This window comes from Zingiber officinale, chromosome 5B (assembly GCF_018446385.1).
Source record: "Zingiber officinale cultivar Zhangliang chromosome 5B, Zo_v1.1, whole genome shotgun sequence".
NCBI lineage: Eukaryota > Viridiplantae > Streptophyta > Magnoliopsida > Zingiberales > Zingiberaceae > Zingiber > Zingiber officinale.
Genome location: NC_055995.1, coordinates 70,502,812 through 70,520,640, shown reverse-complemented (window position 1 = coordinate 70,520,640; position 17,829 = coordinate 70,502,812). Strand labels below are relative to the sequence as shown.

Genomic DNA, 17,829 nt, shown 5'->3' with positions numbered 1-17,829 from the left:
TTGGTGCAAAGTTGAAAATCACTAGTAACTACCAATTGTGGAAATCGAGCAGCCGCACATTCAGGTTTGCAAATTGTATATACAAAATCAAATTTTCAACCACTATTACCTAATCCAGGGAGAGAGGCGGCTAGAGGTGAGGGAAGTCGCTGGAGGTCGCTGGAAGGAGGTTGTTGGAGGCAGCGGGAGGGAGGTCGCTGGAGGTCGCAGGAGGGAGGTCACTGCGATGCTGGAGGTCATCGCGGACGCTGGAGGTCGGCGATGCTGGCTGGAGGCGGCGCTAGAGGGAGGTCGCCGTGATGCTGGAGGTCGCTCGAGGTCGCGGGAGGGGAGCGCTAGAGGGAGGGAGCGGGAGGGAGGTCGCGGGAGGTCGTAGGGGGCGCTGGAGGAAGGGAGGCGCCGCTTCGACGCTGGAGGGAGGAGAGTTCGCGAGGCTAGGACTTTTGGGCGCTAGCGTGTGCACATGATTTGCACATGAGGACCCTATTTTACATGAGGTATGTGGTCCAGGGGGAACCAAGAAAATTTCTGATCTAGAAGATCCGCCCCCAATTCTCACGGCTATCACATTTTCTTTATCGGATTGAGATTACGGAGCAATTACCCTTGCACTCGTGGAAAATCACTCCCTGCAGCTAATTCAAGCTTTGATCTTTAGGTTCTTCCAGCGACGATGAGATGAGGACGTCTCTAAATTCAAGTACGTATTTATCGTTTATATCTTTATATTTCCACTTCTGTTCATTTTGTATATTAGTTGCAGATCTCGGATAAGATCATGGGTTGGATCGTTGAATCATTTTCTTAATGATTCTATATTATTGCACTATCCTAAATAGGGATTTTAAAATTCTTATCATTATCTAGATAAGTGACAATTTTATTTGAGAATTAGTGAAGAATTATAGTAATGTACCATTTATACTCATGGTGGTAAAGCGCCCCGCCTTAAAAGGATGATTTAATAGGTTTATTTAAGAGTGATGTAGTAAATGAATTATAAATTGTCGAATAGAGCAGGTCTTTAAACCGTGTAATATTTTTCTCTCGGCGATGGAGACCAGTAAGGTATATCACATCAACTCGGATCGCTAAGCGCCATAGCATAAGCCGGTCGCAATTGAGTCGGCGTGCCATAAATCGGTTCGTTTTGGTTTAATTGCGTCCGACCGGTTCATTTGCCGAGCACGCCACGTCATCACTTCTTTTTTTTCACGGGGTAGGTCGACTTCAACCAACCCGATATAAGCCTTTGGTCCCTATTCGTATAATTACCATCATACCCTTCCCTTTATTCCACGCACATATTTATATATTTTAAATAACACGTATTCATCCTTTATCTCTCTTCCCCCATCCAACGACACCACCTCCGCTGCTTCTCTCTCTCTGTCTCACGCTTCGCATCCTCTCTAGGGTTGGCGACGGTTCCTTGCCTGGTCCCCATGGCCACCACCGAAGCCTCCGGAGACGACGACGAGTGGGCTCGCCAGGCCTACCACAATCCTGATCTCGTGGCGGCCGTCCTAATCAGCTTCCGACTGTGGTGCCCGGAGGCGGACGGCGATGAGAGGCCATCTACCTCTGCGCCGCCCTCCGTGTGTTCTTTGGAGTGGGGGACACGGAGGAAGCGGTCGCGGCTGCAGATCCCCCGAGTCTTTCCGCTAACGCAGGAAGAGGAGGAAGAGGAAAGGAAGATTTCGGCGGCGACTGCGGAGGCGGAGGCGGAGGAGACGAATAGGAAAGAGAAGAAGAGGAGGGCGAGTCCGCAGTCGCCTCTCGAGGGCTACAGCAGCGCGTCGGCGAGCGGCGGCGAGGAGGGGGCGAAGACCGGGCGATCCGCCGGCGTTTCGATCGCCGGGCCAGAGGAACGCCGCAACGAGGTAACAAGGCCTTCCCTTCTCGCGCATCCGTTGCCAATTTTTTTTCGTGGTTTGACGAGAATACCCTTGCGCCTGAATCGTCTCCGATGACGTCGTATGACTGTACATCTTTTCTTCCCTTTCTATATCAAAATTTAATCCGTTACATTTTACTTCTTTCCTCAAATATCTGTATTTTTCTTGGGAAATTGACGTTGCGATTAATGTATTTCTTTTAGACAAAACAACAGTTGGAATTGGAGTTTGATCCTAATGTTTTCCCGTAAAGGATCGTACTTGCTGTTTGGAGAATCGTTTTGGTTTACCACAAAAAAAAAATGCTCGAGCTTCCTTTTCGTCTTCTTCGTTGGTTTGATGGTTTGCGGCGAATCAAGGCGCCGTTTAGAAGAAGACCTTCTCAGTGAGATAGATATGAGAATAAGAACAACAACAACCCAAAAAAAAAAAAAAAAACAATAAATTCTCGCTTGTCCATCTGTTTACTTTTGTTCATACCTCTCTTGTGATTGGAAGCATGCATCTGCCCCGTCAAAGCGATCGCAAACAGATTCTTTTTATTATTTATGTCCATCCTTTTGCCTTTGTCGCGGTCAAAGTTGCAACGTGTCTCTCATCCTCGTGCTTTATGGGGCATCTCCCGTCAAGGCCACCAGATTCAACGGCTCGCTGTTTTACGTTGTCGGTGTTTTGCAGCAGGTAGTGGCGGCGGCGGCGGTGGCGGCGACGAACCCGCGAGAACCGACGGTTTCTTGCTTCATCCGACTGCCATCGCAGAAAAAAATGGTAAGGACCCAAATGCCTCAGTCGGCGTTGTTCCTCTTCTAGTGAATTAGTTGAATGTAAATCTGTCTTTGGCTTGGCAAGCAGACGAAAGTAGAGCTGCAGGCCGTGCAAACGTCGCTGCTGGAAGAGAAGGCGAAACTTGTCGAGGTGGCTTCTTTTTCTCTATGTCTATTCTTTTATGGTTCTCGAATCCTCCTCCTCCTCCACCGTTAAAGGTTTCTTATCGCATTCCTTTTCGTCTTAAACGATGTAGGAGATGGAAATATGGCGCAGGTCTTTGGAGCAGCTGAGGGCGGAGAACGGCAAACTAAAGGTGACCACCAAAGCCCATGCCTTTCTTACATCCCCGTCTTTGCCAAGAAGCCGATCAATTAGTAGTCGCTTTGTTTGTTTTTCCTAATCCTGAACTAAAAAAGTTAATACCTTAAAGAATAGGGATGTGCAGTCTTCTTGCTCATCCAACCCTTAAAGCTTCTGAAACCGCGTATACTTCCCCATCCTGAATGACTAGTGGTAGGCTGCTGCGGTTTGGCAGGGGTCGGTTTCCCAGCAGTATCCGAGAAATTCTTCTACTGACCACTGACCAGCACTGGACCACCATGGCATTTTAGATGGACCACCCGTTACCCAAGTGAAAAACGTGGAAAGATATTAATGAAACATATAGGAAAGGATCTAATCTATAGATGTTTTTTGTGCTGTAGAATTCTCCCAGTGGCATGCCATATAGCTATAGGCCAATTCGTAGTGAATTCCAGTTTATGGTATTGAACCTAAACATGTGTAGCTAAATCTTCAGCTGTCTACTATCATGAGAAGTCAACATTTTCCCATATCTGTTTCTCATGTCTAGTTTGGACTGCGGTTCTTTGTTAATGGTTGGTGTGTGTTGCTATCTATAGACTCTATAAGGCTCTGTTTTCCCTCACGGATATGGAGACCCTTGAAGATCGACCATGGCAACCTTGCTGGCTGCTCTTGAGCCCTTCCAAGCAACAGATGAATGGGAAATCTGAGATTTCTCTCGAACTCCAAAGGGGAAGTAGGATGTATGTCTAGTTTTAGGAGGACGAGTTTCGAGGAAAAATGCGCCAGGAAGAGGAATTTGGATTTTTCTCCATTTGTTCTCCACCGAGGCAAACGAAGAATTTTATGAAAATGGAGCTCTATTCTCCCCCATAGAAAATACCAGGTTAACTAACTGACTGCAAAGGAGTGTTTTGGTACGTGATTAAATGTATTGTAATCACTATATGAGACTCCTGTGATGGAAAGGTCTCTTCTTCTTGCTCTCAAACCTTGCCTTGTTAAAGGTGATAGGCAGCGTGCTATTGGCCTACTGAGCTGATTCTTTTCATACCAATTTTAAGCTGCTTATATTTTGAGCTTTGCCTGAATTTTGATTTGCTGCTTCATCTTTGCAGTCGCTCCGGAAGTTACCCGAGCCACCTGTTAATAATCACCACACTATTAAAGCTGTCCAGCAGCTTGTTGCTCCCGGGAGGAAGGATTTCATCGAACTTCCAGATCTTAATGATCTGCCAACTGATTGCTGAGTTCCCAAATTAACTTGGTCAAGCCTATTGATTAATTGGAATATATAGGATGTTATGATCAATAGAAGGTGGTCTTCCTGAATATTTGGATGGCTAACCATATATATCTGATGTAATATACCATGCGTAGAGGCGGTTCTCATGAGTGATTAACAGTATGTAACTCCAAGAGTTTATTACCTTTAGGATTTGCAGAAATGATTTCTCTTTTTTATTTCACTACATTATATATGTATATATATATTTCGAGGAGTAAAGCTCCAATTCTTGTTCTACTCTGTGCTGGATCACGAAATATTTATTTTAGTATTTGATGGAAGCAGATCGATTAGGAACAATAGTATTACAACATCAAAGCAAAAGAAAACACTGTTACATAAAAGTAATTACAGGGGAAAATTTCTTAAATAATCGGAGTTAAAAAACTTGAGTATGGTACCTGCAATTTACAATTCCGAAGTAATCTTTCTGATCCTTCACCAGGCCATAGACAATATTAGTGGAAATAAAATATTTATATAGTTCGAGACTCTTTCCCACTTCAGGTGTATGATTATTAGTAGAAAGTCAGATGCTTACTTTTAATTTTAATAAATAAATACTATTTAACCAGTATATACAATTAAGCACGAAACTTAAAGTCTTCAAGGGGATGGATTAGGCGAAATAGTGCATGAACTGCATTGGGTAAGGCCAAGAATGAAAGTAATACTGCACCGGTTGCACTGGGTTGAACGGAGGAGCGCTCGCCGGCAGCAACCCAGGAGAGCTGTAATTGACGACCACCGAAGACGACTGCGGCAGCGGCAGCAACCCAGGAGAGCTGTAATTGACGACCACCGAAGACGACTGCGGCAGCGGCAGCTGCAGCTGCGGGATGATCGTCTGTTCTACAGAAATCGTTGCATCGTTCGCAGGAGGATGATAATTGACGACGCCATGGACCGGCGGGAGCCATTGCAGCAGGGGAGGAAGACTGCTGAGTCGTTGTGCCCTCTCGATACTCGCCTTGATCTTGAACTCCACGCAAGCTTTCTCCACCCCGTACAGCACCATGACAAATTGCGCCTTCTCGATCTCCCATCTCTTCTTCATCTCGGCGAACACCAATCCGATCACCATGCTGTCGAAGCCGGCCTGATGCGCAACGCCCTCTGCTTTTAGTTTCACCAACCTGGCCAACTTTGTGAGACCGAGCTCGCCGCCAAGGAGCCCAGGGCAAGACCTAGCCACGTGCTTCAGGTCGTACAGTTCGCCGAAAATATTTCCAGCTTCGAATAGAAACTCCGGCAGATTGTCAGGGAGTGGTCTTCCGGCGGTGAGCACCTTCATCAGGTAAGCGACGTCGTAGAGTCCGTGGAAAGTTATGTATTTGGCGTTGTGGCCGCGGAACAGCTTGTGGCGTAGAAGAGAGTAGCATTGCGCCGACTTGATGCCGTTGCGGCGGTTCTTATGCAGGTCGTGGCCGCTCTCCTGCAAGAGGCGGATGGAGTTGGGCGAGGAAGCACTGAGGTCGGGGTCGAAGTCGGCGAAGTTGAATTGCCAGCAACAACCCGGCCATGGCTGGTTGCCGCTAGCATCGAACAGGGCGAGGCCGAATTGAATGATGCTGGTGCCGTCCACATTGTGCTTCACGTCGGCATAGCGTTGTTCATCGGAGGCGTGGCGGGAAGTGTCACGGAGGAAGCCGGGAAACTCAGTATCGATGGCAACGATAGGGAAATAACGGAGGAGATCCTCGATTACTAGAGACTGCTCCACCACATTGCTCATCCAAACATCTGTGGTGAAAGCTTTGATACATCGATCCATGAATTTCTGGTAGAGGAGGAAGAAGATTGCGTGAGTCTATTTATTTGAACAATCAGTTAACAGAAATAACAAAAAATTTTAAGAGATTATTACGGAACTAATCTTAAATTTTTTTTCAAAGATTATTTTTTTAATGTTAGACCTGGCTTTTCAATTTTAATTTTTACATGAAAAATTGTTAGCCAATGGAAAAAAAAATAACTGAATTTGAATTTGTCCACCACTTTTGCTACAATTATAATGTTAATAAAATAAATTTAATTTGAACTCAAAAAATTGAAGCTAGGCTAAGTTGGCAAATCGTTCAATCTTATGTTGTCAAATCTAATTTTGCAATTTTTTACCAACTTTAATGAGTAATATTTTATTTTTTTATAACTAAAATTAAAATTTAGTCATGTAATTTTTTACCTACCAAATTTATTTAATAGGTAATGTTTAATTTATTGTTCATTAAAGTTATATTTGAACAGTAATATTTAATTTTTTTTAATAATATAAGTTAGGTTTCACTGATAAATTAAAATATTATTGGTTATACTTATTATTAATTATTTTGTTATAATTTATTTTAAAATTTGGACATGATATTTTTATGTTTATTGTTTTAATAATATTATATTAATATTAAAATAGATTATTTCTCTTTAAATTTTATTTCTTTCTCAATTTCTCTCTTTCTCACTTTTTGCAACAATTTTTATATTATTGTTACCCTCGTTTATCTATTAATTATTATCCCTATCTTTTTTTTTAATCGTGGATGCTAAATATGAATTAATTATTAATTAAATATTTTCACCAAATAAATTTAGTTAATAACTTATATAAAACGCTACTATAAATCATTCTCTTTTAATGGGTAAGAATATTTCAATTTGCACCCATCTAAATTATACTAGTAGATAAATACATAATATAAAAAAAAAAAACGTGTAAACAATTTTTTTTAAAAAAATGTGAGGAAAAGTGTATAAAAAATTAAAAAAGAAAATCGTGTAAATAATAAAATAGAAAATGCATTTAAAAAAAAAGAAAAACGTGTAAAAAAGTTTAAAAAAATATGAGGAAAAGCGCGTAAAAAATTAAAAAAGAAAATTATGTAAATAATAAAAAAGGAAATACATTTAAAAATAAACAACCGGAAAACTTGTAAAAATTAAAAATAGGCAAATTGTGTAAAAAAAATAAAAAGGAATAGCGTGTAAAAAAATTAAAAATGGCAAACCGTGTAAATAATAAAAAAAGGGAATACGTAAAAAGGAATACGTGTAAAAAAACAGTAAAAAAAAAATTGAGATTGACTATATCGTGTTATTACCATTTATTCAGTATTGATAATGGAGGATTTGGAGAGCATATTTTGCTGAATTGGAAGATAGATTACTATCATGTGAAAGCTAAACCGCCATGTGAAAGTTAATCATGATAGTCAAATAATAAAATCATGTGCAAACTCCACCCATCTGACATCCATTGTTGTTGCTATTTTTTTCTAATCGAATAACTTTGATCTCTTGCAATGAGTTCTTTGGCGGTTACGAAGAAGACGTTGCTGAGATGCGCTAGAGAGAAAATCACAAAGAAGACGCTTGCCAACGGCTGTAACTTACACAACGGTCAGATCCCAATCGATTGAATGACTCTCAATTGATTGGGGAGGCTTTGAATCGATCGACTGATCAATTCAAAGCACCTCTGTGCTCTCTGAAAAACGCATGAATCGATTGCCCAATCGATTCAGCCTCTATCGCGTAATTTCCAACTTCCCAATCGATCGATTGGAGGTTTCAATTGATCAACTGATCGATTCAGAAGCTTACTGTTTGCTCAGAAACTCTCCTAATCGATTGAGGAAGTTTTGATTGATTACCCAATCGATCAAGATAGTTTCTGTACAAAATCGTATGAACCAATCGATTGGCTGATCGATTGAACCCCCCCCCCCCCAATTGATTGTCAAGTAGAAAACTATATAGAGCTTGAAATGAGCTTCATTTCGCATTTGAGATCACCTCATTCTGATATCTGAGTCAAAAGTTATGGCCTTCGGAGTTTACTACGTCCGAACTTTCTAGTTTCATGCCAACTCCCTATTGGACTTACGACCGCTAATTATTCTGTCAACTTTTGACCCATCAGGACTTTCTCTTTGCCAACTTCTCGTTGGACTTCTGATCACCAAGTGTGGTCCTCCTTGACCCACTTAGATTTACCGTCTCGAGCCAAGTGCTCGGTCCTCCATTACCCACCTGGACTTCCTTCCACCAGATGTCCGGTCACCCTTAACCCATCTGAATTTCCTTGTGCCAAGTATCCGGTCAATCCTTTGACCTACTTGGACTTCTCAATACCAGGTGTCCGGTCAACCTTGACCCACCTGGATTTCCACGTGTCTGGCTTCACTCATCAGGTCTTTCCATCTGCCTAGCTTCACTCACTAAGACTTTTCATCTGTCTAGCTTCACTCACCAGGATTTTCACCTACTTAGCTTCACTCACTTGGTCTTTCCACTGCCCGACTTCATTCATCAAGTCTTTCCACTACCCGACTTCACTCACCGGGACTTTCACCTGCCTGGCTTCACTGACCAGGACTTTAACCTAGCTTCATCCACTAGGATTTTTCAACTGTCTAGCTTCACTCACTAAGTCTTTCACCTGGCTTCACTCACTAGGATTTTACATCTGCCTAACCTCCAGTTAGAACTTTCCCAATCAAGTATCCAGTCAACCCTTTGACCTACTTGACTCTTCTTCATATCTAACTGGTCAACCTTGACTAGAGGGGAATTATATCAACAATCTCTCCAAATGGACGATTGCATCTGCAATCTCCATGTATTGTCAAACATCGAAACTCAAACATCAAGACTCAATCTTGAGCCAACTCAAGTTTAGTCAACCAGGTCAACCTTGACCAAAAGGATATTGCACCAACAATCACAACTTGTGATTATCTCTACATGTGCAATTATGAAAGTATTGCAATTTCCCTAGTCGTCGAATTGGTACGTTCGAACATTATCAACTATGTAAGACTAGCACGGGTTATACTCTTTGGTTTAGCCAAACAATTGTTTCTCAATAGCTGGAGATATTGGGATATCGAGAGTTAAACATGGATGCTAGTTATGATAACTAGTTCATTGGAGTGATTTGTTGTAAGACTTTATATGATTCTCTACATATATGGATATGTCTATGAAGTTCTTACTGTAGCTCGAGTGCAAGTTTCCTTCAACTTGAGGTATACAAGTCATCTTGGTCATGAAGACTTATACTTTGATATCTTAAGCAAACATCTCTTAGAGATGTAGATCTGAGATGATTGGGTATAAGTTGAAGTACCCGAAGGTGTTTGGATAGACCATAGAGGATTCATCATATCTTGTAAGGAGATATATATTTTATGATCACTCGTTAAGATTATTACTCAAAGTCTTTGGTTAAAACATCACATGTTAAGAGTATGAGACTCTTGTATACATGTACGAGTAATTTAAATCTCAAGGAAGTATTGTTTGGACTATGTGTAACATAGTCAGCCTAATGAGGGCAGATACATAGATCATGTCCTGAACCAAGTGGGTATAAGACGAGTGAAAGGAACAAGTCACGACTCATTGTAGCAGCTGAAGGGTTCAGAAATCAACTGTGATTTTTTGGTTAATTGGGGATCATGATGTACTACTGATGTCACTTGATCCGGCGGTAAGAATGGGGGACCCACTTCCTGAAGGGTCCCAGCTTGAGGACAGATGGAGGGCTGACTAAGCGGTTAATGGCCCAAGCTGGGTGTAAGCAGCAGAAGATAACCATGGGCCAGCTCATGGGCTTGGCGGGCCTGGAGAGGAGATGGCGGGATCGCTTGGCCGAAGTGAGGCACAGAGGGTGGTTCCCGGTGAGATAAGGGCGAGAGATACAAAGATTATGAGCGGCCTCGGCGCCGATGGGAAAGAAGGCGAGGCATATTCGATGATTCGCCAGACACAGAGTGCGATGGAGGATCTCCGTCACATCATGGAGAGGTTGTCTGATATGGTGGTATGGCCTTATGGATGCCCTTCGACAAACCCATACCAGAGCAAATCAAGGTGGTTGTGATTGGCTTTGAGCGCGAGCTCTCTTGAGAGAGGTCTATAAGGCCTCCATTCTTTCACTCTGGGTCTTAATCTCAAACACTCTTCTTATTATTCCTCGCTGACTTGAGCATCGCCGAGGGGACACTCCTCCGGCTCGGTTGTAGTCTGTGAGCACCTCGAGGTCGCAGGGGCGCCACGTGATCTGGCGCTCATTGGTCTGGACGATGGATTTGGCGCGTCTGTGGGAACGCGCCTGTGTCAGCGGAATAGGGCGATGGGCTGGATGACCTCACACCGTGATGCTCCCCCAGGAGAGGCCCGACGCTCTAATTGAGGCAAGAGCAGCTAAGCTCGTGGAGCAACAGAAACAGAAGGCTCAAGCTGAGCGGACCGACCGGAATTCAAGTGGGAGCAACGCCCGCCCCGATATCGGTCCGACGAGGAAGCCTTGATGAGTTCCGACAAGTATATCATATTCTTCTCACTCCACGGGTATTCGGGAGTCAAGAAATTGGGTCAGATCCCCTGCGGGTCGGCAGATCAGCTCTTCAATTATTTCTGTTGCTCATAAATTTGTAGTTTCTTGAGTAAAAACTCCCGCGACGCTCGGTCGGGAGTGTATTAGCCGAGCCAAAGGCTCGATGGGAAGCCCGTGCCACTCGGCCGGGAGTATGTTAGCCGAGCCAAAGGCTCGATGGGAAGCCCGTGCAGCTCGGCCGGGAGTATGTTAGCCGAGCCTCGAGCTTGATGGGAAGACCCCGTGCCGCTCGGCCGGGAGTATGTTAACCGAGCCCCGAGCTCAATACGAAGGCCCCGCGCCGTTCGGCAGGAGGTAAATTGGTCGAGCCAAGCGCTCGAGGAACGAAGGCCCCGTACCGTTTGGATGGAGGTAAATCCGAAAATGCTCTGTGAGACCCCGCCTCTGCCCGACGGTACGCATATTGACACGAGAAGAGGCGTCGGGAAGCAGGTTCGTTTATATTTGTTAGTATATGTGGAGGTGAGAAGAAAGGCGATAACGTGAACCGAGCAGAATCATACCAGCCGTCTAAAATCAGTCCCAACGAGGCGAGCTGACCGCAGGCCCTCGGTCATTACCGATCGGCTATAAATCACGCAGGCGAGGTTAAGCTCCGCTAAAGATCGATGATTTATAAATATCGATTAACCTGGCGCGCCAGTCAAAGATCGAGAGGCATCGGCTATAAATATCCGCCGGTGACGAGCAGGCTCTCATTAAAGATCGAGGAGGCGCCAGACCGGCTATAAATATCCGCTCCGACGAGCCCTCATTAAAGATCGAGGCGCGCGGCTATAAATATCGTCGTTAAAGATCGAGACCGCCATCGGCTATAAATATCCGCCCCGAGCCCCGTCGTTAAAGATCTAGAGCCGCGCCGATCAAATATCCGCGCCGACGAGCTCCGTCGTTAAAGATCGAGACGGCCGGCGTCTATAAATACCGTAGCGAGCTCGTCGTTAAAGATCGAGACCGCAGATCTCGGCAAGGCCCGTCGTTAAAGATCGAGAGCGCCGATCGGCTATAAATATCCGCGCCGACGAGCTCCGTCGTTAAAGATCGAGAGCCGCGCCGATCGGCTATAAATATCCGTGCCGACGGAACTAAGGACGCCAAATAACGAGCGTTCGCAAGTACTAAATTGATTAAGTCCGATCGGCCATCGGTTTGCCAATACTTCGCATTCACTGAATACAAATAGTGCAGCCAATCGCTAAACGATTTCGAGGAAAACAAGCCAATTGATTAACCTGATCGGTCGTCCAGTGGGAAACACGTGGAGCTTAACTGATTCTACGAATAAGCACCAAACAGACTAAAAAAGGGCAATGAAGGGCAAACAAAAATACAGGCAAAGGAACACAATTTGGCCGATCGGCACATGCAAAAATTTACATCAGCAGAGCGGATGAAATACAAGAAGTACTTGGAAGAACTCGCCTCACTCCGGGTCCTCAAAATTAAAAAAGGCGTCCGGGATATCTTCTATCATGGCCGCCAGGTCGGAGGCAGGAATGTGCATTCCTGCAGGAAGGTGGCCACCCTTCTTCAAGTACGTCATGGTGACCTTGACCGCCTCGGCGAAAGTTGAGGAGACGTTGCCATCGAATTTTGTGCCGAACCGCTCCGAGCGGAGGTATTCTTGGCGCGCTGCTGCTAGGCGACTCGGCTCTCCCTCCTTATATTTTCTAAGCGCCACCCGGGAGGCAATAAGTGAATCTTGGAGAGCGCCCCTCCCGTTCAGCAGTTAGTTGGGCTTCCAGTTTCTTAGATTGCTGATCTAGGGCTCGGACTTCAACTTTCATCTTGTCCAGATTAGCAATCGCCCGCCTCTTCCGCCTCGAGGACTTGTCTCTCCTGCTCGGCTGATGGACCCCCCAAGACTTGGAGTTTTCCCATGAGATCCTCCAGCTCGGCTAGCCGATGGCTAGTGGCGATTTGCTCGGCCCAATGCTGTAAGGAAAATAATAAAATCAAGAACCGAACAGTAGCAGGGCACAAGAAGAAAAATGAACTTACCTGAGTGGCCTGCTGCATGTGGTTATCGCCTAGCTGCTTAGGCGTCATGAGGGCCACCCGAATCTGGGCGTCCTCGAAAAGCTTGGCGAGCGGACCCGTCAAGGTTATTTCATGAATGGGGCTTGATGGCCGACGAGTCCGTGGAGGAGAGCCGGAGGGCTGTGCGGTGGGCGAGGCCACTGGGGTCCCGATCTGCGATGGCGTGCGATCTGGCGGCGACCCGATGGGCGCTTGTGGATCGCCCTCTTGGGTCGGCGGAAGGCTGGAGCCTCTTGACGTTTTCGCCGAACTTCCAGTGGTGAATCCCCGACCTGGGGCGGAGGAAGCAGGATCCGCCTCAACCTCCGTTGAAGCGGAGGGGCAACCTCTGTTTGCGGACCGCGCCCCCCCCTCTCCTGCATCTGCCGGGCTTTTTTAGTAGCCGCCTCGATTTCCACGGCCTTCGATTTCAGATGATCGGTAGCCTTGGAGCGCCACATGACTTCAGCTGCAGTGGAAAAAATTAAAATCAGTTAGATAAAAAAGGCGAAGGGAGTAAAGAGTCCTTACTCATGCGGTAGGGGAGATTGGCCCGAACGGGAGATAGTCCAAAAATGTACAACACCCCCTTGAGAAGCAACTGGTCGATTTTGTACCGCTGACCGGACAACCAGTTCGCATGAAGGTAAAGGTAGATTGCTTCGAATTTACCGAGCTCCGGCTGGGTCGGCACAGTGATCCGCCATTTGGTTCTGAATGCTGGCCGCTCGGGAAGTCGTATATAGAAGAAGAACTCCTTCCAGTGCTTGTTGGAGGTCGGCATATTCTCAAAAAATTTGAAGCCTATTCTACTTTGGAAAATAAAAGTACCCAACTCGGATTGTTTGGGGTAGAAGAAGTAGTGGAATATTTGGGGGTCGAGTGGGATACTGTGCAGCCTAAAGAGGACGACCACCCCGCTCAGCAGCCTGAAGGAATTCGGCACAAGTTGGCCGAGCGGGATGCGGAAATAATTACAAACCTCCAAAATAAAGGGATGGGTAGGAAATCTAAGGCCGCCCTGGAATTGGTCTAGAAAAAAACAAACGGTGCCGATCGGAGGGTCATGGGGCCGGTTGGTCGGGTCGGCTATAACTATTTCATGGTCATCAGGAATCCCGTACGTCCGAACAAGGTGCCGAGTGCCCTTTTCATCAAATCGACTCTCCATGGTCAGATACCAAGGGCCATGAACATCAACAGTGGGTACGGAAGTGCTTGCCATGACTAAAGTACCAAGAAAAAGAAAGAAGGAAGCCGAAAGAAACTCGGAAACGGAGGACAGATAAAAGTTCGCAAGCAAGGGAACGAAAGAAGTCCCACGCGAAAGGGAAAGGCCGAACGAAAGGAAGGGAGAAGCTTACTGAGGGAAGATGAGCGGAGAAGATCACCAGAAAGCCGAAAACCACCAAGAGGCAAGAACTAGGACAGCCGGAATGAGGCAGCCGCGGGCACCTTCGACGGAAGACGCGGAATGAAATAGAGAATGCAGCGTAAAGGTGAAGACGAAGGCTTTATGCGAACGAGGCTGGTCGGCCTCGTCCGTCGGATGCAGGTCACGAGAGGCGAGGTCATCATCTAACCGTCCATTTCAAAGTAATCGGCGTCCTATCGTACGGATCATCACCGCCACACAAGAAGAGCCACGTGGCGCTCTGTCACCAGGCACAATTAATGCGCCCATACCGCGCATGCTTCGGCTTAATGAAGAGGATTTGCGTGATTTTCGAGAAGATTTAGACAAGCAAACATCCACGTTGAGCGACAAGACAACCAAAACGAAGAGCCGAGCGACTGAATTTGGCATAAGGGTCGAACGACTCAAGGGATCTTATAAGCGACGGTAAGGCGACGACCGCCCGCTCGGACACATAGTCCAGTCAGTCGGACTCACTGCCTCCTTCGACTAGACTTGAAGGGGAGGCAAGTGATCCGACGGTAAGAATGGGGGATCCACTTCCTGAAGGGTCTCAGCTTGAGGACAGATGGAGGGCTGACTAAGCGGTTAATGGCCGCGCCGAGCAGTGGAGTAGGTCCGAGCGGAGCCAAAGATAACCCAACCATGGGCTTGGGTTTCCGACGCCAAGGCGGGAAGACTGAATGGCCAAGCGGGTGTCCGCCCGGCTGGGACCGAAGGGCCGAGCGGGTGGTCCGCTCGGCCAGGATAAGGGCGAGGATACAAAGATTAGCCGAGCGGCCTATTCATTCGGCTCAGGATATGGGATGTCAGCAAAGGCATGTCTGATGATTACGCCGTACACAAGAGTGCACGATGGAGGATCTCGCCGTCACATCATGGAGAGGTTGATACAGTAGCGGTATGGCCTTATGGATGCCCTTCTGACAAACCCATACCTGAGCATGGTCGAAAGCAGGTGATTGCTTTGATTGGCGCGCCCAGGCTCCTTCGAGAGGTCTATATAATGCCTCCATTTCTTCATCGGAGGTACGCGGGTCTTAATCTCTGAAGCCACCTCTTTGTTATTCCTCGCCTGACTTGAGCGTCGGAGGGCCGTCGCCGGGACACCTCTCCCGGCTCGGTTTGTTGCAGGTTCGTCGGAGCACTCGAGGGTCCAGCAGGGAGCGCCACGTCCCCAGCGTCCGTTGACTTCTGATTCGGACAGGATCATCACTAATGATTATTTTATAATTAAGTAGTTTATTATGGACAGCTAAGATAAACCAGGAACTTATTGGGTCACAAGCACTACAAGTCTCTAAAAGACATAAAACAAATTAGAGAATAAGATTCTTAGATTAAAAGATAAATGTTTAGTTGAATAATATATAAGATAAATATGAAAATATTTGTCAGAATAGAAGTACGGATGAACTACATCTCTTATGAAAGAGTTGAACCCTATTTGGTTTAATCATGAACCAATTTAGTTTCGCCATGAACCAACTTGATTTAGTTGTTGAACAAACTAAGGGGTAATATGCTAATTTTTTGTTAAGACATAATGGGTTGAATTTGGACTTTCTGATCCAACTCATTAAAGAGGACTATATATTGATATTGTTAAGAAAGAATTAATACATAATTCATTATTATATTGATTAGGTTTTGGAAACCTAAACCAATACCTCCCTCTCCCTCTCCCCCTTTCTTGCCGCCGACCACAACAAGAGGGTCTCCTCTTGTTGCCATGAGCCACCCAAAGGAAGAAGATATTTCTTTTGCTTCTTCTTTCTCTTCTTGATCCTTCTCCTTCGCTCATGACTAGTACCTTCCGAAAGCGAAGCTTGTTCACTTAGAGTTGTCTTGAAGAGCTTGGCGTAGATACGAATAGAGGCATAGTTCGACAACATTACAAAAGGTTGATGTCATTCTCGTTACAGGTCATCTATAAGGTATACCTAGAATAATTGTTATTCGGTTTCATTTTATTTTATGATCTTGTCTGCGTGATTGTATTTTGCATGCATGTGATGTGTGAGATGTAATAAATTAATTTATTTATCGTTAAGTCTTCTGCTATGTATATTTATGAAATGTGTTTTTTGCACAAACTGTATCAGGTATATTCCAATAGTAGTATCGGAGTCCAATCATGCTTCGACATGATCAAAAAACTATTTTAAGATTGGTAATTAGTGTTGTAATTAATTTTTAGGATTTTTCTTGAATTATTAAGATTTTTTTAATTTTAAAAATTTCCTAAATTGTTAGGGAATTATATTTTTAGAAAGGTTTTGAAATAATTTTAGAAAATTAAATTTAGAAATATTATGTTAATTTAGAAATTATCATTTCCGGAAATTTCTATTAAGAAATATTTTATTTTTGAAAAAATTTCTAATTTATTAGGTAATGTCAAATTTGGAAAGATTTTGAAATTCTCTAAAAATTCAGATTTGAAATATTCTGAATTAAAATATAGAAATTATCTTTTCTAAAATTTATGGATTTATTAAAATATTCTATTTTGAAAAGTTTCCTAAATTTTTAGAAAATATTAAATTTAGAAAGATTAAAAAATCTAGATTTAAATTATTCTTTAATAAATTAAGAAATATTAATTATTTATTTTCTAAATTATTGGAAAATTAATTTAAAATTTTATTTTTAAAATAATTAAAGATTTGATAGAAACATTATATGCTAATTAAATTTAGAAATTGATTTCCTAATTCAATTAGATAAATTTTGATTTATTAAAATCAAATTTATAACATATTTTTTTTTGACAAAATAGAATTATAACATATTTAAATTTATGCCATGTTCATATCATATTATATGTCATGTAGATGCATTAATTATGACATAATTAGATTTTGCTATGTGAGTGATGTGATTAGATCTTGCCATATGTGTGATGTGTTATCTGTGATATGTCATATTATCATCAATAGTCATGTCATTATTTATGTCATGTGTATAATGTCATGTAGATAGAATATTTACATGATGTAGATGTGACCAAATCTCTTACACAATATTAAAACATAAACTTTCCGTTAATATGGTAAGAACTGGAGTGCGGTGCCAACCGTCAATTACTACTGGCGTCGGGAGGAGCATCCTCAGGAAAGAGAGAGGGAGAAAGAGGAGACGTATCGAATCATCGGAGATCTGGATCGGAAGAGACGCCCCGAGATTGGGATCGGAGGGGAGAAGAGCAGCGCGCGCGTGAAAGGGAAAGGGGTCGGGTGCCCTAAAAACCGGATTTGCCGACACCAATGGAAACTAAATTCCGTCGGTAAACTATAATTGTATCGACGAAATTTAGTTTCCTTCGATAATTATCAACGGAATTTTTTTTCGTCAGTAATTCTGTCAGTATTATTAATTTTTCTTGTGGTAGATGGGTATGGCCAATAATTCAACGGAGTTTATTTTTACCATGGATTTTTTTTTCCAATCATGCCCAATAATTAATTGATTAACTTGCTTTCAAATTTTTAGTACGATTTATCTTGATATAAACCAATTGAACGCGTAGATTGCGCCGCATAAAGTGTGTCGTGTTTCAGAGCTTTAAGTCTCTAACAACAACACACACTTATGTAATCTAATGGAGAGAATAAAGGAACCGTATACAATCTTTCTTTCTTCTTATTTTCGTTATATTTGGAATCCCTTTAATTCTCGATAATTCTTACATTATGATTATGACTATGATTATTATTATTTTTAATTAATATCG

The 17,829-nt window shown here is 43.8% G+C and overlaps 2 protein-coding genes across 3 annotated transcripts; one reads left to right on the top strand and one right to left on the bottom strand.

Moving 5' to 3' along the window:
- Positions 1-1,340: 1,340 nt before the first annotated feature.
- LOC121984509 lies at positions 1,341-4,500 on the top strand. 2 transcript variants are annotated; one of them, XM_042537462.1, is made up of 5 exons: positions 1,341-1,883; positions 2,580-2,666; positions 2,751-2,813; positions 2,920-2,979; positions 4,091-4,500. In XM_042537462.1, the coding sequence occupies exons 1-5, from the start codon at positions 1,446-1,448 to the stop codon at positions 4,220-4,222; spliced, it is 780 nt and encodes a 259-aa protein (XP_042393396.1). In that variant the 5' UTR covers positions 1,341-1,445; the 3' UTR covers positions 4,223-4,500. The 2 variants fall into 2 exon arrangements, with proteins under 2 accessions (XP_042393396.1, XP_042393395.1); XM_042537461.1 differs by having other exon boundaries at positions 2,577-2,666.
- Positions 4,501-4,879: 379 nt separating this feature from the next.
- On the bottom strand, positions 4,880-5,995 carry LOC121986719 (putative CCR4-associated factor 1 homolog 8). The gene has a single exon (XM_042540663.1). It carries the CDS (start codon positions 5,993-5,995, stop codon positions 4,880-4,882), a length of 1,116 nt encoding a protein of 371 aa, XP_042396597.1.
- Positions 5,996-17,829: the final 11,834 nt, after the last annotated feature.